This window comes from Ctenopharyngodon idella, chromosome 1, assembly GCF_019924925.1.
Source record: "Ctenopharyngodon idella isolate HZGC_01 chromosome 1, HZGC01, whole genome shotgun sequence".
Lineage (NCBI taxonomy): Eukaryota > Metazoa > Chordata > Actinopteri > Cypriniformes > Xenocyprididae > Ctenopharyngodon > Ctenopharyngodon idella.
This window is the reverse complement of record NC_067220.1, coordinates 44,386,008-44,409,111: the sequence shown is the minus strand read 5'-3', so window position 1 is coordinate 44,409,111 and position 23,104 is coordinate 44,386,008. Positions and strand designations below refer to the sequence as shown.

The 23,104-nt window shown below is 36.6% G+C and overlaps 2 protein-coding genes across 3 annotated transcripts in view; both read right to left on the bottom strand.

Moving 5' to 3' along the window:
- The window catches only part of LOC127515784 (B-cell receptor CD22-like), a 224,895-nt gene that overhangs the window by 29,830 nt on the left and 171,961 nt on the right, over positions 1-23,104 (bottom strand). The window contains exons 7-14 of the mRNA XM_051899841.1: positions 20,873-20,928; positions 20,535-20,777; positions 20,358-20,451; positions 20,123-20,168; positions 18,127-18,204; positions 16,699-16,776; positions 15,513-15,590; positions 14,594-14,671 (exon numbers count right to left, since the gene is read on the bottom strand). Of these exons, the coding sequence (XP_051755801.1) occupies positions 14,594-14,671; positions 15,513-15,590; positions 16,699-16,776; positions 18,127-18,204; positions 20,123-20,168; positions 20,358-20,451; positions 20,535-20,777; positions 20,873-20,928 (751 nt within the window). The remainder of the gene's footprint in view (positions 1-14,593; positions 14,672-15,512; positions 15,591-16,698; positions 16,777-18,126; positions 18,205-20,122; positions 20,169-20,357; positions 20,452-20,534; positions 20,778-20,872; positions 20,929-23,104) is intronic.
- Positions 488-7,039, bottom strand: LOC127515833 (B-cell receptor CD22-like). Of its 2 annotated transcripts, none has more exons than XM_051899933.1 (10): positions 7,024-7,039; positions 6,451-6,552; positions 5,521-5,589; positions 3,725-4,066; positions 3,378-3,626; positions 3,055-3,312; positions 2,358-2,615; positions 2,145-2,244; positions 1,707-1,749; positions 488-1,485 (listed from the first exon to the last, which is right to left on the bottom strand). In XM_051899933.1, exons 3-10 carry the CDS (start codon positions 5,579-5,581, stop codon positions 1,450-1,452), a joined length of 1,347 nt encoding a protein of 448 aa, XP_051755893.1. In that variant the 5' UTR covers positions 5,582-5,589; positions 6,451-6,552; positions 7,024-7,039; the 3' UTR covers positions 488-1,449. The 2 variants fall into 2 exon arrangements, with proteins under 2 accessions (XP_051755893.1, XP_051755886.1); XM_051899926.1 differs by lacking the exon at positions 7,024-7,039 and adding an exon at positions 2,703-2,960 and having other exon boundaries at positions 6,451-6,567.

Genomic DNA, 23,104 nt, shown 5'->3' with positions numbered 1-23,104 from the left:
GTGAGGTCTGAACACGCTCTGACAACGGAAGTGATGTCTCGCACTCATTGAAGTATAAATGCGAGACATCACTTCCGTCATCAGAGCGCACGTTCAGACCTCACCAAACGAATGCACAAGGCAGTTGGACATAGTCGATCATTTCGTGTCTTAGGACATCAATGTGTCATCACGAGCCGCAGGGTTTAATTTGGATTTGTCTGTGCATGTTTTTTTGACTCTTATAGATGGAGTTACCATTGACAAGCATTATAGGACTGACAGATGCCAACGGTTGGAGTTAAAAATCATCATTTGTGTTCTACTGAAGAAACAAAGTCACCTACATCTTGGATGCCCTGGGGGTAAGCAGATAAACATCAAATTTTCATGTTTTGGTGAACTATCCCTTTAATCATGAATTGCAGTAGGAATATGTGTTAATAAAGCATGTATTAACACACTGAGTAACTATTACTATACGTCTAAATAATAAGATGCATAAATGTACATTTAAATAGTTTATTAATCATTCACTTACAATTTCTAAATGATCTTATGAACCACTGACAACTCCTAAATAACTGGTTTGTAAATAATGTAATACACAATTTAGAAATGATAAATTGATCATTAATAAAGAATGAAAATACAATTATTAAACACATTATAGATATGCTTATAAATCAAGAACAAAGCATTTACAGCTGTATTTATAAACTGCTTACTAATGTCTATTAATGCTTTATAAATGATGAACTGAGTATTTACTAATGCTTAACTAATGCTTCATAGTGTGCAGTTATTATAAATTATTACCGAATTTTCATTTTTGGGTGAACTAACCATTTAAATATTGAGCAACAAGCTCAATGGCTGCAGATGCAATGGGAACCAAGTCAGCTTGTGCTGTGTAGTTAATGTGCAAATGTCATCAGGTTGTGTTAAGGACCCATCAGCCTACGCCATCTAGAGTTTCATGACAGAACTTGGTATTTTTGGTTGGGTAGGATCACATAATATATGGTAATATATATGCTGTGAAATTGAGACCATTTGACCAATCGTACTGAGACATTTAAAACTCTTGGCTGCTGGTCATTTTTGGCTGCTTTCATATTTGTTTATTTAATAAAAATGAGTGGTTCAAAAATGACTTTTTAGATAAAAAAACTGAACAATAAAAAGGACAACATTCAGTGAGTCTATGTGTAACAGATGAACGAGTTAAATGATGCCAAACATTAAAGGAAAAACAATGAATTCACAAGATACATTATTTGTGGTAGTCACGATTAGTAAACTTTTAGTGACCTGAGCCTGGTGGAGAAAAAGAAGGGAAAGAGGGGCTCAGGAATGGGTGAGCAGAGAAGATTATGCATCCATGTTTGCAGATGTATTGTTTTATTGCATGGTGACTGTTCCTGTAAAAGTTGATGAATTCAGACCTGTCAGGAAATCAAGCCAGCCTTACTCTATATATACTTCAGCACCGGGATCCGCAATCTACAGGGACAAAGACAGAAGGGTTTAAACATTTGACAGTCTAACAGTACTGCCTTTAATGTCCAGAGGATCTTCATGTAAATCAGTCTTTACTGGATTATAGAAACTCCTGAATCTAAAACTGAAGAATCAGGTGTTTGGACATGAGACTCACATGTCTTATACTCTTAAAATCTCTGCATGACTCAAAACGGCTGAATATATAATTGTGCTCATCTCACCTGAGAAAATCTTATAGCAGATCTTTTCATCCTTTTTGTATGACTGTCAAAAGAAAGGTGAATAAACAGCACATTTAAAGAGTTTCATATGCTTATAACATGTTTTGAACTGGATGGACGTTGATTCACATAGATGAAGACATTTGGGAACTTTAAAGACACTTTACCATGTGTGTTTACAACAATGCTGTTTAAAAATGTTAATTCTCACTAGCTCACACAAACCCCTTCCCTTATGGAAACAAAATATGTTTCCACATATTTATGATCAATATATTAACTGGTTTGAATACATTGAAAATATATTAAACAATCTATTGCAGGTTAGCAAAATAACTGCATATTTAAACTGTAGTACAGTTGTGGTAAACAGGTATACTTTGCTTAATGTAGCACAGTAACACTACATTTACACTGCAGTTGTAAAGGACGTCTTACCGAATATACAAAACAATGAGAGCAGCAGATGCTCCACAGAGTCCAACACCAACACCAACACCAAGACCAAACGCTGCAGACCATGAGAAACATCTTTCTGCTGAAATAGACAAAAACACACATCAGCTGTTTATCAGGACTGAACGACAAAATATACTAACAAAATAAATGCGTAAGCAGGTGTATGTGGAGAATATGATTCATAAAACTCACACATGATGTTTAAAGTCACAGCATCAGAGTATTTCTCTCCATGTTTATTTCTGGATCTGCACTTGTATTCTCCACTGTCATCAGAGCTGATCTTTGAGATGCTGTAGATTCTTCCAGATCCTACAATCGTTCCTCCTTTAAACCAGCTGAAGTTCAGAGCAGGAGGGTTTGAATCACTGCTGCAGCTCAGAGTTACTGAATTTCCCTCCCAAATCTGACCAGACTGACATATGGACACTGAGACTTTCCTGGAAGGGTCTAAAACAGACACAAATTTAAATTCCCAATAAATATTAGATTATGTATTTGGATTTGTGAACGATGTGCAGATGATCATTAACTCACACATGACATTTAAAGTCACAGCATCAGAGTATTTCTCTCCATGTTTGTTTCTGGATCTGCACTTGTATTCTCCACTGTCATCAGGGCTGATCTTTGAGATGCTGTAGATTCTTCCAGATCCTACAAACGTTCCTCCTTTAAACCAGCTGAAGTTCAGAGCAGGAGGGTTTGAATCACTGCTGCAGTTCAGATTCACTGAATCTCCTGACACTATTTCACCAGATGGACTGATGGACACTGAGACATTCCTGGGTTCATCTAAAACAGACAAAAGAAACTGTATTATCTTGTATTGGAATTTTTATTTACTTATCTGTTCGTTATCACAGTTATTGAACCATTATTAACTCACACATGACATTTAAAGTCACAGTATCAGAGTATTTCTCTCCATGATCATTGATGGACTTGCACTTGTATTCTCCACTGTCATCAGAGCTGATCTTTGAGATGTTGAAGATTCGTCCAGATCCTACAAACGTTCCTCCTTTAAACCAGCTGAAGTTCAGAGCAGGAGGGTTTGAATCACTGCTGCAGTTCAGATTCACTGAATCTCCTGACACTATTTCACCAGATGGACTGATGGACACTGAGACGCTCTTTGGAGGATCTAAAACAGACAAAAATTTAATCATCTAATCCAAACCAAATCTCCATTTTTTAATAGATACATACGTGTGACACTGAGATAAACAGCAGGAGAGGTGTGATTGTGTCCGTGTACAGCACAGCTATATCTGCCTGCATCCTCTCTTCTGACTGACTGCAGCAGGAGTTCATTGTTTCTGTCTCTTCTCTCAGTTAATGGCTGTGAGTTTCTGTACCAGATGAATGTTGCTCTGTCAGTCAGAGTGCAGCTGCTTTTACATGTCAGACGGACTGAATCTCCCTCTGTCACTCTCTCAGGAGACTCCACCTGAAGATCTGAACATAACACACACATTATATCTAGTGCTGCTGTCATACACTGATTATTATTCAACATAATGTACAGAAGAAGAGAAAAACCTCATGAAAGTCACCTGTGACAGCAAGAGTCACTCCAGTCAAGCCCATCGCTTTGTCTTTATCAGTGATGAATCTGAAATAGTACTTGTATGAATCCTTCAGTGTCACATGACTCAGTCTGATGGTGCAGTTCTGCTGTTTATCTCCCAGATACTGAAGCCTCTGACTGTATTCAGGGTCCTCAGACAGATCTGGAGGTTCTACACCTACTTGTAATGGCCCTTTGGTCCAGAACACTCTCATGATCTGATGTCCAGTAGGGTATGTATAAGTGCAGCTCATTATCACTGATGAGTTCTTTAGTGCACAGATGTGTGAAGGACTGTAACTCACACTCCAACCAGCACTAGATACCACTGAAACACAGAAATAATAATGAAAATGTTGTTTTATCAGATACACTGGGCCATGAAAACTCTTGAAATCTGTGGCAGATATCAGCCAAGGCTATAAAATCAACTCCTCAGTATGAAGGTTCAGTACTGGAACCATTGCTTTTCACCCTGTACATGCTACCCTTAGTTGTGCTGATGATATTCAGCTTTGTATTTCTTTGACAAATATACCACAAAACTAACAGAATGGTGGGGTGGGGTGGGTGTAGTCATTAATAAAAATGAGTTTTGCTAAATGGAAAAAGGACAAATGGTGAAAAAAGTCCACACATTGCATTTAAATAAACACGCATTTTGATTGGTAACGACAGTCATACGTCATTTCATGACGACAGACATAACACGACACTGTCATTATTTTTACGCCAGCTAGAGGGCCATGACTTTAAAACGTAAATATAGGTCGTAATAAGGTGCTTGAAAACGACCTATAGGGTCGTGTTTGTTTGGAGGACAGTCTGGACTAAATTAGTAATAAGTGTAATGGCATCTATGGTAATATTTGTCTGTCTGTGTCATTCTCATCCCGAGGTTACCATAATCATCCAGATCCATAATGTATCCAGACTAGATGGTGGACCTGCACCAAGATATGACCACAACAGCCCTGGGTGACAGGGGAGACCTTGACAACTAGACAAGCCCTATAGACAGATCCCTTGTGAAGACCTTGATGACCACAGCTATCGACCTTCAGTTAAGAGTACCAAACACCCCTATAGCCAGCTACAACTCCTCCTACTTTCATATGTCGACATGTTGTACCCCAATCTGCAAGTAGAAGGAAATGGATGAAATATTCTGAACTATATCATTCCTCAATCTGACCTGTGATGCAGCGTGGAATTAAACCACACCATGTTCGTTCCTCTGGCCAGAGAAGAACTGCCTCGCTGAGATTTTTTCCTCCATTTCTTTCACAGATGGAGTTTGGGTTCATTTAATATTTAGCAAAATTATTGACTTTACTGCACTGAAATCATCGGGTGAGAACTGAACTAAGCTCAATGATGACATAATTGTTTTCTATATAGATGAAATAATAATTGCTATCAATTATAATAACTCATAATTGTTGAACTTTATTAAACTCAAGTCAATAAACACTGAACTGACTTCAGCTGAACAATGACACTTTTGTCTTATATTTAGAGCTGATTTAAAGCTGAATTGAATTTTGTTACATCATTGATCATTACTTTCCTGTTTATTTCTGTAAAGCTGCTTTTTAGACAATCTGTATTGTATAAAGCGCTACATGAATAGAGATGATTTGACTTGGTCAAAATTCAAAAGCATTTCAACACTAAACCCCAGAAACATATTTCATAACAAATCATAAAAAAAAAAACTGCTGAACTAAAGTAAAAAAAAAAAAAAAAAAATGAAGCGCTGCTGTAAAATCAGTGACTCACCATAAAACATGAGCAAAAACATCAGGGGAAGATCAGGAGCCATTCTGACTGTAATCATCATAGCAACACCTACAACAACCAATTAGTTACAGTACATTTAGTTAATATAATGCAAACTTACCTTTAAAGGGTCATATCATACATTTTTTTTATTAATTCTGATCTCTGAGGTTCATTTATACTATTAAAAAAACTGTACATCCAAAAAGCAGTTCAACATTTCTTGACCATTTTTCATTCCCTCTCTGACAATGCACAGCGTAATTGACATGTGGATCATTATTATTATTATTATTATTATTATTATTATTATTATTATTGTTGTTGTTGTTATTATTGGTCCCACTTCATATTAGGTGGCCTTAACTACTATGTACTTAAGTTAAAATAAGTACAATGTACTCATTGTGTTCATGTTGTATTGCAAAACACTTTTGCTGCTATTGGTGGATACAGGTAAGGTTAGGGACAGGTTTGGTGGTATGGGTAGGTTAAGGGTTGGTTAAGGTGTAAGGGATGGATCAACAGAGTAATTATAAATGTAATTACATAAATTAATTACAGATGTAATTACATGCAGGTATTTTTAAAATAACTACAATGTAAAAACATGTTTGTACACAGTAAGTGCATTGTATCAAATGATTAATTTAAATGTAAGTACATAGTACTTAAGGCCACCTAATATTAAGTGGGACCTTATTATTATTTATTGCCAGCGTATCATGAAAAACTATACATGAGTACAAAACAAATGAAAATGTACAGACTTAAATAGACTCTAGATCAGAATACTCACTCATGTAACAGCTAAACGTTTAAAATAAATCAAGCAAGAACAACATAAAAGCAATAAAAATAATTACTTTTTCCAGTGTCTTAAATAAGTAATGTGACTGAATGAACTAAGAACAGAGAAAATTGTTCTACCGTGTTTCAGTGAGGCACTCGTCCATCAGATGTGAAATGATGAAAACAGACCAAACGGAGGAAGTAGGAGAGGAAGCATGAGTAGAGGGTGTTGCTGATTTGCTGGACATATAATCAAATCCAGTGAAAACAAATTAAATAATATTATTTAGATCATACACTGCCAAGTTTTTTGAGGTGTTGCTGTAACATCAGTAAGTCGACGTGAATGTGATATAAGTCTGTAGCACTCAAACGAACCTCATTTTCACAAAAATGCAGAAACATAAATGTTATGACAAAATGTTATGCCTAAGCTGTGTTTTCAGGGGTTTCAAAATTTTTTGCAGTTGTATGGTTGCTATAACCAGTCTTTAAATTTAAAGTTTAGTTTAATTAGGATTTTAAGAGCAATCCCCCTGCTCTAGGAGAAGCTGGAAACAGTGTAACCCCTCTGGGTCCTAGCTGCCTCACTCTGAGCGGGACTCAAACCCGGGTCGCCGGCATGGGAGGCAGGCACACTGACAAGCAGGCTAAAGACCACAATCTCTGATGTCACTAGTGCGCCTCTTGAGGTCAGGGAGTGAGGTTTACCTGCACAGCTCTCCGTTACTACTGCAGGTATATCCATTTCTTCCTATGCTTTCTTCGGTTTTCTGTTACAGGCATGGTGGCTCAGTGAGTAGCCACTTAGCTGGTTAGAGTCCCTTCTGTGTGAAATCTGCATGCTCTCCCCATGTTCCAGTTTCCCCACTTTAGGTGTTTTGGCCTGCTAAATAGGCCATGGGTCGTATTATGTGTGGATAACACATAGATGGTGTTCCGTCACAGGCACAGTGTAGTTTAGATCCGAAGAACAATGAAAGGGCTTATATATACACAAGGATAATCAAAGGAACATGAAACATGTGTGTAACTCAACTATGAGAACATACTGCAGTCTAGAATACAGGCAAAACAGTGACAAGCAAAACCATGACAAAAAATAAAAAATAAACAGAACATGATTAAGAAACTTTGAACGTGACAATTATTAACAACATTATATTATTTTAGATAATATTACAATATATTATTCCATATTTTATTTCTTTTTCACTGATATTTTTTATTTCCTGTTCTCCATGTTAATATTTCTCAATCAAAGAAAGTTTTCTTCTGCCATTTGTTAAAAATGGGAAATGCTCAGCAAGAAAATGTCGTCCGTCATTATTTCTGTCACTCTTGCATATGAGTGTGATGGAAATTTTCTTGATGGAGGTCAGATGCCTTTTCTAAAAAAATGTAATGAGAGTGTTTTGAGGAAGATGGAGTTTTTTATGATTTATTTTGCTTAATTCATGTTTTGAGCATTAAATAATATGCTTACAATGCAAATGTCGAAATGTCCTGTACATGTTCTAGGAAGGTCAGAAGCAGGCATTATAAATAGCAGGCCAAAGAAGGAACTAGGAACTGGAACAAGTGTATTTGTTTGTTTGGGACCAAATGACTGATTCTTGAATGACCTAAAAGGACTTGAAAGTGAGACAGACTACAACTCGTCCTTTGTTTGAATGTTATTTGAATTATGAGTAACATTGAAAGAAAAACTTAATTTTAGAGTCTATTGAAGAATATGATCATATCACCCCAATTTTTATCATCTCTAAAGGCCAATCGGATCAATTATAACTCAAAGGTAACTAAATTACAGTGAATAAGAATAAAATTAAACTGTAATTGATTCAGAATTAATTTTTAACGCTTTATCAACTATTCATCCACTGAAAAGTTGAGATTAGGGTATTTTACCAGTTCTGGACAAAATATTATCCCGTGGTCAACGGTAATAATATAAAGTTATGATTACTGTTGTGAGCAGGGTAGCAAAAATCTGAAGTTTAAGGCAGTAATTTGTAAGCACACAGCACAAGACTTTATTGAACTACTCTAATCTAACGAAAACACACACATTCATACAGGAAGAAGTTATTTCATTAGTTTTGCTTATTTCCTCATTTAAGCATCAAATAATATGCTTACGGTGCACATGTCGAAATGTCCTGTACATGTAAAAAGGAACTAGAAACTGGAATGGGTGTATGTTCAGGACCACAGCTGGAGAAAGTTCTTAGTAGCTCTTCACTATGTTAAATAATTTGCCGACTCAGGTTACTGACCCACCAAAGGAAGTCTGGTTGGAGACTGAACGGAGACTCTCTTTATTTCTAGGAATAACCCTTTAATAGTCACCACTTATTCGCTAAAGACTGTTTTACTGTAGAAGTACCATTTCAAGTGATGGTATATGTGCTGTTCCCTTTCGAGGGAACTCTAGCTGCATCGTCTTGACGAGACTTTGGGGAACTCCCTCAGCGTGCAAGTGTCTGAAGCACATGTGAAACTAGACCAATCCTGATTGGTGCTGCGTCGTGATGCACTCGTTGACATGACGTGACGGCATACACGGAAGTTATAAAGAGATGCCGGCACACAGTAGCATCAGCTTCTGCTCTTCAGCAAGTGCTCTATGTGAACTGTCTGTCTTATTTGATGTTGTTTGTCCTGCAGTCCAAGCACATATATATTATATTACTATGGCGAGCCAGCAGTTTAAGCAATGCGTGCATCCCTGCCTTCGTTACATCACGGGTGGGAACACACTCTGGTGGTAGTTTGAGGGTTTGAACAAGCACATATGAGACCATCACAAATAAAACTGATCACTTTAATTACAGGAACACAAAAGATAGAATAACAGAAGCTGATCATATTGAGCACTTTTAGACCGTAAAATGATGAACTGTCCATTGTTAAGTTTCACCTATACTTTTACACAATAACAACTCATCAGCTTTTAAATTTCTTTTAATTCCACTGTTACATCATGTTTCTTAAACTACAACAAAGAAATAAAACTCTTCAGTTACTCATCAAAGTCCCTGTCAATCAAATGTGGCTCCGCCTACAAGAGCTCAGGATTGGTTACTTATGATTGGTTACATAGCCTTGTCTATGGGGCTGTGACGTGTTGAACGAACGATTCAAGCCCGAACCCAGAGAATGACCATTAGTGATGACACTGTATGAAAGAGGAACAAACATTTGAAGTCACCATTATGATGATCAGTGTTTTCTATAGTTGGGCTCTTGACTCTTGGTTGTATTATTAGTTTCACTCTGGCCGTTTAAACAGTGTGTTCAGACACTTTTACTGCATCAGAGAAAGTGAAGGAGAACAGCAGCAAGTGATGTTGACTGTTAGTTAATGTCATAGTGAAGAGTGTTTTGTTAATTAATTTGAATATTGTGCTACTGACCATGTGATACTACTGTCACAATCAGAAATTCAGAAAAAATTATGAAACCATATTATAAGCCAAAAGTTAAGAACTATGGTGTTAGTTAGACACTCACAGACATCAACAATCAGCATATGAAATGCAACAATGGTGACATGCTTCATGCTAGCATACAAAACACATTCATGGCTCCCAGCATGCATTGTGGCATGAATAATTTTGCAGCTGAACTGTTACTATTTAGATTTGATTTTTTTTTTTTATTGTCACCGTTGTAGAGGTTTGTATGATGAGTGTTGATGTCTAAGTGTGTCTTAACTTTTACACAAGAGATTGTTTTGAGAAATTTTGGAAGATCTCACACAGATCTCAAATGATCTCTGTATCACAACAATTGAATTTGTTTTCTTTTTAGACATGAATCCTTCAACATAACTGTTTACACCAATCATTAAACTACAGGAAAAAAAAAAACAAACAAAAAAAAAACATCATGTCAGTCTTTTTTTTTTTCATCTTTCTCTTTCTTAAAAAATGTTAAAATGTCTGCTGAAAACATTATTGCAATTGCTAAAAGAGAAGTAAGTTAATAAAAGTCAAGGGCCCAACTAAAGCTGGGAACCACTGGAAATAGTACACTGTCAGTAAAAAAGGTACTGTGCTGATACAATTTTGTTCCTAGAGGTTTGCTATTGGGTATGATTAAGAATGTAGAATTAGGTCATGCAGAATAAGGCATTAATATGTGCTTAATAAGTACTAAAAATAGCCAATATTCTATTAATATGCATGCTAATAAGCAACTAGTTAAAAGACCCTAAAATAAAGTGTTACCAAACTTTTTTTTTTTTTTTTACAATTTAGCTTCAACTAGAATAACATGTTTTTTTTTTTTTGTTTTATTAATTTAATGCATGTCAGCTCATGATAGCATCAAGACACCACATTATGTTGTTTTAAATGTTAAAATATATTTTGTAGGCCTATATAAGATTATATGTATGTGAATATATACTTCACATCGCTTCACGTAGCCTATCCTGTGTGTAAAATAAGACAAATGACAATTTTTTTTTTTTAAATAATTCTTAATGTTGGTTGTAATGTACATAGCAAAATCCCCAGTGTGAAATTAACACCCCTCAGTGTGCATATGGTCCCCACACTACAGGGTGTTAAAAATAACATTAAAGCAGTGTTGAAGTTAATTAGATAATTAAGTGAATAATTATTTGATGATTGATTATTAGTGGAGACACCTGATGTTAATAAGCAAAATCACTGAAGGAAAGAGAAACAACAAGAAGAGAAAAAAAGAGACACAACAACTACATCTGACTTCTTATTGCATTTATTACTAATCAGTTTAACTTTATTTCTGTCAAAAACAGTCAGATGCATAGCATGCTGGGAACTAGAAATCTTTTCGTGAATGTGTGTATTTATGTGTGTACAATACATTCACATTTATATTGGAACATGTGTGTGCAATATACAGTATGTACACATTAAAGGACAAAACTTTATGGATATTACATGTAATGCTATCTTTGTCTTCATTTCTGAATATTTTATATGTATCAATATATGGCCATACATGGTTAATACATATATTGCAGTATATTGAAAAATATAAGCACTAGTTTCCCATAAATGGAAACGTATTATATCGCATTATATTTTGCAGCATATTCCCATATATTTTTGTTCCGTAAGGGATGATGCGTTCTGCTTGATTGGTCATGGTGGTCGCATACAATGTCAAGTGTAAAGGCAGTCATATCACATTCACAGAATGAGTTACAGCAGATTTCCCAGCATGCTTTGCTTCTGTTAAATGAGAGTAAATGTTAAGATTAAATGTTATTTCATGTGTTTTGATTTAGAAATTTAATTTGGAATTTAAAAGGGTTTCTGGTATGTCTGAGGTTTTGATGTTATTACATTTACATTTAAAATGTAAACAATTATAAAATATATTTCTCTATATATGTGTTTTTATACTGAATCAGTAAATATTAATGCAATATATTAACACTATTTTATTCTGTATATTTTCAAATAAACCATTAAATCCTTTAATATATTGATCATTCATACACTCTTAGAAAGGATGTGTTAAAACTGACTCAAACTGCGTTAAATACTTACACATCAATGGGTGAGTTTAGGGATAACGCCTGTTAATTCTGACACATTCACTGGGTCAATGATTTTAACACAGTGAATGTGTCAGGAAGGTTAACCAGAGGTGTAGTCAAGACCAGACTCTCCAAGACCGAGACCAAGACCATTCAAGAGGGAAGTTGATGAGATAATTAAAGGGATAGTTCACCCCAAAAATGAAAATTCTGTCATCATTTACTCACCCTCAAGTTGTTACAAACCTGTATAATTTTCTTTGTTCTGCTGAACACAAAGGAAGATATTTTGAAGAATGTGTTAAACTGAACAGTTTTGGGGCACCATTGACTTCCATAGTAGTTTTTTTCCTACTATGGAAGTCAATGGTGCCCCAAAGTGGCCTAGTTACAAACTTTCCTCAAAATATCTTCCTTTTGTTTGTATAAAATTATACAGATTTGGAACAACTTGACTAAAAGATGAGTAAATGATGATAGAATTTTCATTTTTGGTTGAAGTATCCCTTTAAGTCATTAATCAAGCACTAGTGATGAACACCTGCTGTTAACAGACAGAATCATTGAAGGAAAGAGGAAAACATCAACAAAATAAAACACCTGTGCTACTTCTGAACATGAAGATCAAAGTTGCAATGGTCTCTTTGTCAGGTCCAGTCAAAAAACATCACTTACACATCAGTGCTTGTGTTTTGGGACAACACTTGTGTTCATTTTGACACATTCACTGTGTCAAACACAGACATTCAGAATGTGTCAAAAAGCATTTGTTAAAAAACGACTCAAATTGGCTAAATTCTTACACATCAGTGTGTGAGTTTAGGGACAATACTCGTGTTAATTTTGACACATTCACTGTGTAATGATTTTAACACAGTAAATGTGTCAGGAAGGTGACCTGATGTTAACAAGCAGAATCACCAAAGGAGAAAATCACAATTTTAAGTCATCATCATGGAGAGCAGGGTTTGCTTTAGTTGAGCTCTTGACCCTTGACTTTTTAATATTAGATTTGGGCTCTAAATGAGTTCAGTGATTCAGGTCAAATAATGATTATGTGAAAACATAACCAACACCACCTGATCATCTTTTCTCTTTGCTTGTCTGGCTGTTATAACTCAGTTACAGCAGCCCAAACAAAATCTAATAGTAAAAAGTCAAGGGTCATGAGCCCAACTAAAGCAAACCGTGATCTCCATGATGGTGACTTAACAATTGTGATTTTAACTGCAGGTGTTCGTCACTTATGTTCAATAGTCACACGATTAATGAATTATCTTGATTGAATGGTCTTGTTTTGGTCTTGGAAGGTCTGGTCTCATCCACACCTCTGGTCTTGAATGGTTTTGGTTTTGGAGGTCTGGGCTTCACCTCTGAAATGAACACAAAGTTGTGTAAATGTGTAATATTAACACATTACAGGTGTTCTTGGCTGCACAGATTGTGTTGATGCTGTGAACAAATACACAGGTTGTGTTAATTTTAAAACTAATATGTGTAAAACAATTGAATTCTTCCAACACATTTTTATGAAATATTGACACAAAATGTGTAAACTAGAGTGCTACCCATAATATGTGTCATTTTTTTTACACATTTCTTCTTAGAGTGTAGGAAATCAGCACTGTGATTGACATGACCAATGAAATCTTTAGAATCGGCTGTGGGGCAGAGTTTGCACTAAACTGGTTTGGGGGGGAAATCACACATGAATGTCATGTATCTATTTGTCAGTAGGAGGAAGCCACATCCTATTTTGAAGCTCCCACCCTAATTTAGAGATCTCCAAGCTGCAGCTATACCCTCTTCTCCCTAAAGCAGGAAATACAAGAGGACACATGCAAATAATGAGGTAAAGAGCAGCTATTAAAGGACAGGAACTGAAAAAAAGAGGAGATACAGGAATGGATGTGTTCAGAATTATAATGCTGATATATAAGCGTATTTTAACCCAGTACAAGATAAAACAACATACACATGAAGAGGAATAATTGTAATTTATAGGTGATGCAGCAGTAGGAGATGGTGACCTCTGGTGGTAGTTTGAGGGTTTGTACATTTGAGATGATCAAAAAGATGATCAAAAATAAAACTGATCACTTAAAGGTAAAGTTACAGCAACATAAAAGACAGAATAACTGAGGCAGATAATATTGAGCACTCTGAGACTATAAAACGATACATTGTCCATTGTGAATGTGCACAATTATGATTTGATTCAGTGTATTGACTTTGACTTAATTTTAACATTTATATTTATATTTGAACACAATTACAATTCACCAGATTTTAACTTTCATTCAATTCCATTGTTACATCATATTTAACATACACATCATATATAACTACACTGAAATAAAACACTTTGTGACTCATCACTAAATTGATCCCTGCCAATCATCAGTGGCTCCGCCCACAGATCTCAGGGTTGGTTCCTTCATGCTCCGCCTCTTATTGCAGCATTTTCCTGTTGATCTAAAAAAAAAAAAAATCAGATGAATGGTCTGTGTGAAAGAGATTAGGCTTGTTCGACTTGAAGAGGTGCTGTACAGACCGATCAGTGTATGACTTCAAAGTACCGCAAGAGCAATTAGAGAACGGACACCTCTGTCAGCTTTTAAATTACTTTACTTGTCATACACCGATCTATACAGCGCTGCTTCAATTCGAACAAGCCTAGTAAGAGATCGGCCATGTGATCATCTGTGATGAATCATCTGAATTTGACGTCTCACTTACTGTGAGTGTGTCGTACAGGTCAGAGGTCGTGGACTTGAGCTCAAGAGCTGTATATGTGTCTTCATTGGAATCAGAGATCTACAGGAGAGACAGAAGGACTTACATCACAAAATATCACAATCACAACACTAAATATATGATATTAAAAAATTGACAATGATTAGAAAAAAATACTGAAAAAAAAATTATCCTTGACAATATTCAAAGTAAATGACTTTTTTTTCACAGTATGCCATACTCTTTTCTTGGCATTTTTGGCTCACTTTGTTTTCTCTTAGGCCACTTTTACATTACATGGTTCAAGAGAAAATGGTAACAATAGGTTAAGAAGAATGCATGGTGGGTCCAGATCCTCTATGAGGGTGACTAGATCTGGTTGAGTAAGAATCAATTCAGGGATTTGGATTAGGGTGGGAGTTGGCTATGTGGTGAAACTGATGAGCCAGTGTTCCTCAACTGGCTCATCTGTGGACTGTCCTAACGGCGTTCATCATCACCAGCACAACTCGTGGTGTGGCTTCAGGAAAACCTACACCTAACCTTTAGAGGGTTGGGTATTCTGTCAAGTATGTGGTTGTAATTCAAGCATGAATGAATCAGATGACGATATCAATATACTTCTATCCATGAAACCAAAATACACAGGAAATGCTTTAGGAACAGCAAACTCACACAACACATCTAACATTGACGATTACCGACAAAGAACAGAACTCAACATGGGGTATATATACTGTATGGTGCCACATTAAATTTACCTGTGACCTAGAGAAGTCATTTGTTGTCTGTTCTAATTCTGCAGCTGCACTAGAAACTTTAATAGGAGGAAGGAAAACCAGAGTACTGCGAGAGTGATTAGAGAGCTGACAGCTCCATATGCTTTTGAATCACTCTCGCGGTACTTTGATGTCTCACTTACTGTTAGAGTGTTGTACAGGTGAGAGGTCATAGGCTTGGGATCAAGAGCTGTAAATGTGTATTCATTGGGATCAGAGATCTACAGGTGAGACAGAAGGACATACATCACAAAGTAACACAATCACAATACTAAATAGAGGGTCGGTTATTCTGTCAATTTGGTGGTTGTAATCCAAACATGAATGAATCAGATGACGATATCAATATACTTTTATGCATGAAAACAAAATACATAGGAAATTCTTCAGGAACAGCAAACTCACACAACACATCTAACATTGACAATTACCGACAAAGAACAGAACTCAACATGGGGTATATATACTGTATGTAGCCACGTTGAAAAAATGTATTATATAAAATAAATTATATATGTAACCAGGTGGAAAAGTTTGACATTTCAATCAGGAGGTTATTGAAGCTCTGGTTTAAGTGTATCACACATACAGTGTGTATTAATGCCTTTCTCATCCAGTGATGAAAGGATACGCTGGCCCTTTTTAAAATGTGACTGTGTTACCTTTCGGAAGTGTCGCATGATTTACCTGTGACCTAGAAGTCATTTGTTGTCTGTTCTAATTCTGCAGCTGCTCTGGAAACTTTTAAGAGTAGGAAAACCAGAGTACTGCGAGAGTGATTAGAGAGCTGACAGCTCTGTATGCTTTTGAATCACTCTTGTGGTACTTTGATGTCATACACACAGCAAAATCCCCAGATTTAAATCAACTCTGCTCAGAGTACATATGGTCCCTCTCTATATAGTGTTAACGTAACACTGAAGCAGAGTTAAAGTTAATGAGATTAATTAATTAAGTGATGATTGAGCATTAGTGATGAACACCTGCTGCTAACAAGCAGAATCACTGAAGAAAAGAGAAACACAAGAATTACAACTGACTTCAGCCACAGCCTTAGATGAAATCAGCTGAAGATAAAAGACATTAAATCTCTTAAGATCTGATTAAACAACTCCACAAACATTACCAGCTTCACTTATTATTAACCAGATAGAGAGGGACCATACTTAGAGAGGGACCATATGTACTCTGAGCAGAGTTAATTTAACTCTGGGGATTTTGCTGTGCACTGATCGGTCTGTGCAGCACTGCTTCAAGTTGAACAAGCCTAGTGAGAGATCGTCATGTGACCATCTGTGATAGATCTTATGACTTTGACGTCTCACTTACTGTGACTGTGTCGTACAGGTGAGAGGTCATGGGCTTGGGATCAAGAGCTGTAAATGTGTATTCATTGGGATCAGAGATCTACAGGTGAGACAGAAGGACATACATCACAAAGTAACACAATCACAATACTAAATAGAGGGTCGGTTATTCTGTCAATTTGGTGGTTGTAATCCAAACATGAATGAATCAGATGACGACATCAATATACTTTTATGCATGAAAACAAAATACATAGGAAATTCTTCAGGAACAGCAAACTCACACAACACATCTAACATTTATCATTTTATGACAATTATCAACAAAGAACAGAACTCAACATAGGGTATATATACTGTATGTAGCCACGTTGAAAAAATGTATTATATAAAATAAATTATATATGTAACCAGGTGGAAAAGTTTGACATTTCAATCAGGAGACTGGTTATTGAAGCTCTGGTTTAAGTGTAACACACATACAGTGTGTATTAATGCCTTTCTCATCCAGTGATGAAAGGATACGCTCGCCCTTTTTAAAATGTGACTGTGTTACCTTTCGGAAGTGTTGCGTGATTTACCTGTGACCTAGAAGTCATTTGTTGTCTGTTCTAATTCTGCAGCTGCTCTGGAAACTTTTAAGAGTAGGAAAACCAGAGTACTGCGAGAGTGATTAGAGAGCTGACAGCTCTGTAAGCTTTTGAATCACTCTTGCGGTACTTTGATGTCATACACACAGCAAAATCCCCAGATTTAAATCAACTATGCTCAGAGAACATTTGGTCCCTCTCTATATAGTGTTAAAGTAACACTGAAGCAGAGTTAAAGTTAATGAGATTAATTAAGTGATGATTGAGCATTAGTGATGAACACCTGCTGTTAACAAGCAGAATCACTGAAGAAAAGAGAAACACAAGAACTACAACTGACTTCAGCCACAGCCTTAGATGAAATCAGCTGAAGATAAAAGACATTAAATCTCTCAAGATCTGATTAAACAACTCCACAAACATTACCAGCTTCACTTATTATTAACAGGATTGACTTTATTTCTGTCATGCATCTACAGAAGTTCTTATTGAGAATTAACAGAGGTTTAGATGTTGATGTTTTATTTGTCAAAAAAAATGATGCCACCATCATGGTGGTCAGTGTTTGCTTTAGTTGGGCTCTTGACCCTTGACTGTTAACAGCAGGTGTTTATCACTAATGCTCAATCATCACTTAATTAATTGTCTAATTATGCCTTCTAACTTTAACTCTGCTTCAGTGTTATTTTAACACTATTTAGAAAGGGACCATATGTACTCTGAGCAGAGTTGATTTAACTCTGGGGATTTTGCTGTGTACTGATCGGTCTGTGCAGCACTGCTTCAAGTTGAACAAGCCTAGTGAGAGATCGTCATGTGACCATCTGTGATAGATCTTATGACTTTGACGTCTCACTTACTGTGACTGTCTCGTACAAGTTTGAGGTCATGGACTTGACCTCAAGATCTTGATATGTGTCATCTTTTAGATCAAAGAGCTACAGAAGAGACAGAAGGACATACATCACAAAGAAACACAATCACAATACTAAATATATAATATTTAAAAAATTGGCAATGGTTAGAAAGAATTACTGGAAAGAAAGTTCCCTGGCAATGTTCAAAGTAAATGGCTTTTTCACATTATACGTTATGCTCTTTTCTTGGCATTTTCTTGGCTCACTTTGCTTTCTTGTAGGCCACATTTACATTGCATATTTCAAGTGACCCAATTCAGATTTTTTCCTCCCATGTGGCACAGATCGGATATGACCCATGAACGTGCAAGCAAGAAAAAAGCACATGGATTCCGATATTCTCAGATCGGTTTCAGGCTTTATTCATATAAGGAAATAAATCTGTTATGAATCGGATATGTGCATTTGGGTCTGCTATGAAAGCGGACAGATCGAATATTCCCCTGTCAATGTGAGGCGTACGTCATTCAAAAAGTGATGGTTGCGAAAGACGTCAACTCAGGTGGACTCCAAATGCCATTCGCATGACTCTTTTCAATGCCACAATGGAGGACAAAGGCTCAACCCACTTAAGTCTTTAGAGACCAATATTTTGCTGACCTTTAAAGCTTGTATTATCATTTTGTCTGTGTCCATTGCAAATCGCACAGTTTTTACTTCCTTTTCAGCTTAACTTTTCTGGGTCAGTATGTCTACCTGGAGTTGCTTGGAGTGTATAGTGTAAAAGCAGATAACGGATATGGGTAAATTTTTAAAAGATGATGTAAGCCGGTCATAAAAAATAAATAAATAAATAGATATATTGATAAAGTCAACAAATCGGAATTGGGCATCAAGCCCTTTAGTGTAAATGCGGCATTAATCTGAGCATACAGCGTAAATTCCCTGGTGTTAAATCAAAAGGAAAGCATAAAAGCACATCCAGAATGACCGGCATTAGCTTGATTTAGCCAAAGCAAGTGATCACAGGGATGAAGGAAGTATGGCAGGGTGACACAGCGACTTGTTGCAGCGATGTTCCTTTTCGAGGGAACTCGCGCTGCGTCAGTGACGCTTTGGGAACAATAATGGCCAAATGCCATGCTTACAAGTGTCTGTCCATGTGAATACTGAGAGCACAATTAAGACATGAGCACCTGTGAACCTGGAGCAGCGCCCAGGTTGAGGTTGTAAAACCTTACAAATGTGAACGGAGAGGAACAGCCTGCCGCATAATACATCCTGTAGGGATACCTCCTTATATATTAAGGCTTTCTGACAGAAGTCGTCATACTTCTGTCCTAGCCTAAAAACACAATGGAGGAAACGTGTCACCAACGGGTTTCTTCCCAGAGATACACACCCAAAGGGACATGGTAGGCAGCAAAGGCCGCCATGTACACCTTCAGTGTGGAGCTCATGGGTTCCATATCTCTGGGCGGGGGTGAAGAATCACGCCCCCTACTTGAGACACAAGGACCCTCCTGACTGGAATCTCCAAGGGAGAGCCGTCGAGGAAAGACACCAGGTCCGAGAAACATGTGTGAGGATGTGTGAGGGAGAACCAAAGTGGACAGTGCGTTGTATCCTGAGATGCAGACAGATCCACTACTGCTTGGCTGAAAAGCCTTCCATATAAGCTTCACCACCTCGGGGTGAAGTTTCCATTCCCTGGGCCTTATCATTTAATTCCTCAAAATTAAGGAAGTGCTTCAAGTGCACAAGTGCTACTGACACAATCACGCGGAGGCATTCCCAAAGCATCATTGATGCAGCGCGAGTTCCCTTGAAAGGGAACTGGACATTTTAACATTTCCATTACCAAATGAGAATGTTTGGAAAACATTCTTAGAACAAAAAATTGTTAGCTGAGATATACAGCTGTTATCTGAAACACAGATAACAGCTGATCGATTGATTTTCTGCTTCTGTAAAGTCGTGTTGTGTCTGGATGGTTTACCTCTTCCAATGTGAGTTCTTCAGATTTAACACTCCTTCGCTTCTTTCTGTTATAATGACAGACATTAACAGCATATGCATGAGTCTATTAAAATAACTGAATATATAAATGCTGTTTTTTAAGATTACTAATAATTAAAAACACAACCAAGACATTTCTTACATTAGACTAAAATTGAATTTATTCACTGCAAAAGTGAATTTATGCAATCAATGCAATTTATTATTGTGCTCACATTATTAAGAGGATGATGATGATGATGATGATAATGAATAATCCTCCAGATGTTGCTGCGATCACAATCACATTCCTACCAGCACCATGATGAACTGAAAGAGGAAGATCATCATGATTAACTCTCCAAACTGATGAATGATGTGAAGATACAGGAGTGTGTTAATAAAAGCTTCACCTGTGACAGTTACAGCGTCTGATCTCTGAGATCCATGTTGATTGTGAGCCTGACAGTAGAAGCGTCCACTCTGTAGTGCACTGAAACTCTGTCCAGATCCAACAGCTGAGCTTTCATTCTCCTTAAACCATCTGAAGTTCAGAGCAGGAGGGTTTGAATCACTGCTGCAGATCAGAGTCACTGAATCTCCTGACACTGTTTCACCAGATCCAGATATCAACACTGAGACGTTCCTGGGAGGGTCTAAAACAAACCAATAAATAAATAAATAAATCAAAATAAATATTAGAAAACTGTGAATTTATATGTGAAAAATGTGCAAATGATCATTAACTCACACATGATGTTTAAAGTCACAGCATCAGAGTATTTCTCTCCATGTTTATTTCTGGATCTGCACTTGTATTCTCCACTGTCATCAGAGCTGATCTTTGAGATGTTGTAGATTCTTCCAGATCCTACAAACGTTCCTCCTTTAAACCAGCTGAAGTTCAGAGCAGGAGGGTTTGAATCACTGCTGCAGTTCAGAGTCACTGAATCTCCTGACACTATTTCACCAGATGGACTGATGGACACTGAGACGCTCCTGGGAGGGTCTAATAACAATCACCAAACTTATTGTGATAAGGATCATAAGACATTTCTGTGCTGATAATATTTGAGGAAAATCATAATAGACATGCTGAAATATTCTATATCTTCTGTTTTACAATAAACTCACACATGACGTTTAAAGTCACAGCATCAGAATATTTCTCTCCAAGTTCATTGATGGACTTGCACTTATATTTTTTGCTGTCATCAAAGCTGATCTTTGAGATGTTGAAGATTCTTCCAGATCCTACAAATGTTCTTCCTTTAAACCAGTTGATTTCTGCAGGAGGGTTTGAATCACTGCTGCAGCTCAGAGTCACTGAATCTCCCTCCACTATTTCACCAGATGGACTGATGGAAATCACATGATTCACTGGAGGATCTACAGGAGAAATATTTTAATATTTTAAATAAATATGACCAGGTTCCATATGGTAGTATTTATTAATTCAGTATTTATTCATTTATCCACTCAACAGCAGAGGCAATGACTCTGTAAGACCCCTAAACGTATCCTTTCCATAACAGTTTGGCCCTTGTCAAAGTCGCTGAGATCTTTATTCTTGCCCATTTCTCCAGCATTCAACACATTGATTACGAGAACTTATTTTTGCTTGCCATCTAATCAACACAAGTCCTTAATACATCCTTGTTAGGAGATGATCAACAATATTTGCTTCACCTCTGACTGGTCATAATGTTTTGGCTCAACAGTGTATAATAACCCAGCTAACAGAATCTTGTTATGTGAACGTTCTCTAAATATTCAGGGTTGGTTCTGGGAACGTAAAAAAATGTCCAGTTTTCTTGACGTTAGAGGAATGTTTTTTATAAGGTATAATGTTCCTCAAACGTTCTTTCAACTTAATTTTGATTTAAAATTCAACATTCTAGGAACATTGATTTGTAACATTCCAAGAACATAAAAATGTTCAGTTTCCTTAATGTTAGTAGAATGTTATTTAAAGGTTAGTATGATGTTCTTGAAACATTCTTTCAATCATTCAAACACCTGCTGTGAACAAACACTGAAAGAAAGACAAATAAGAACACAAATTACAAGCCTTAGATGAACTGAAGATAAAAGAGATTAAATCTCTGAAGATCTGATTAAACAACTCCACAAACAGCATTACCAGCTTCACTTATTACTAACCAGACTGACTTTATTTCTGTCACACGTTTACAGAAGTTTTTATTGAGAATTAACAGAGGTTTAGATGTTGATGTCTTATTGAAAATGTTTAGTTTGAGGTCACCATCATGGAGATCAGTGTTTGCCTTAGTTGAGCTCTTGACCCTTGACTTTTGGTAAGTTTTTTTTTTTTATTTTTTATCAGCAATTGCACATGTTTTCAGAAAACATTTCTGCACTGATAAAGCAAATCAACATGTCTGTTTTAATAACAAACAAATAACTGCGTTAAAGTGGTTTAAAATACTTTCAAAATCATTTAAAACGTTTCTGTAATTTCTGACTTAAGAAAATCAAGCATTACTGAAAAGTATAAACCTCAACCACTGTGAAAAACATCATTTGTAACAACGTTGTGTTTCAGATGCTGAATGTTGATGTGAGTGTATAAATAACACTTTCATTGTTAATTTTCTGTTTAAAACATGTTTTGAGTCATTTATACACTCACAGACATCTAGGGCTGTGACGGTCGGCATGACAACCGCGCAACCGCGGTGGTGGAGTGTCACCGGCGGTAGTGTGACATATATATATATATATATATATATATATATATCTCAGAGGTCGCGTTAACCGAATTTTGTTTTGTTTTTTCTTTTAGCAGTGACGGAAAAAATCTGAAGCCCGTCCGTCATTTTGACAGATTACTGAGGCTGATGTCCCACCCCTGTCCAGTTGGTGGTGAGTGCGCTCCAGTGTGTCTGCAGAGCGCGAGTTCAATCTCCAGAATAAAACAATGTGTTTCATTACACACAGGCAAGCACCCAGTTTAAGTCCA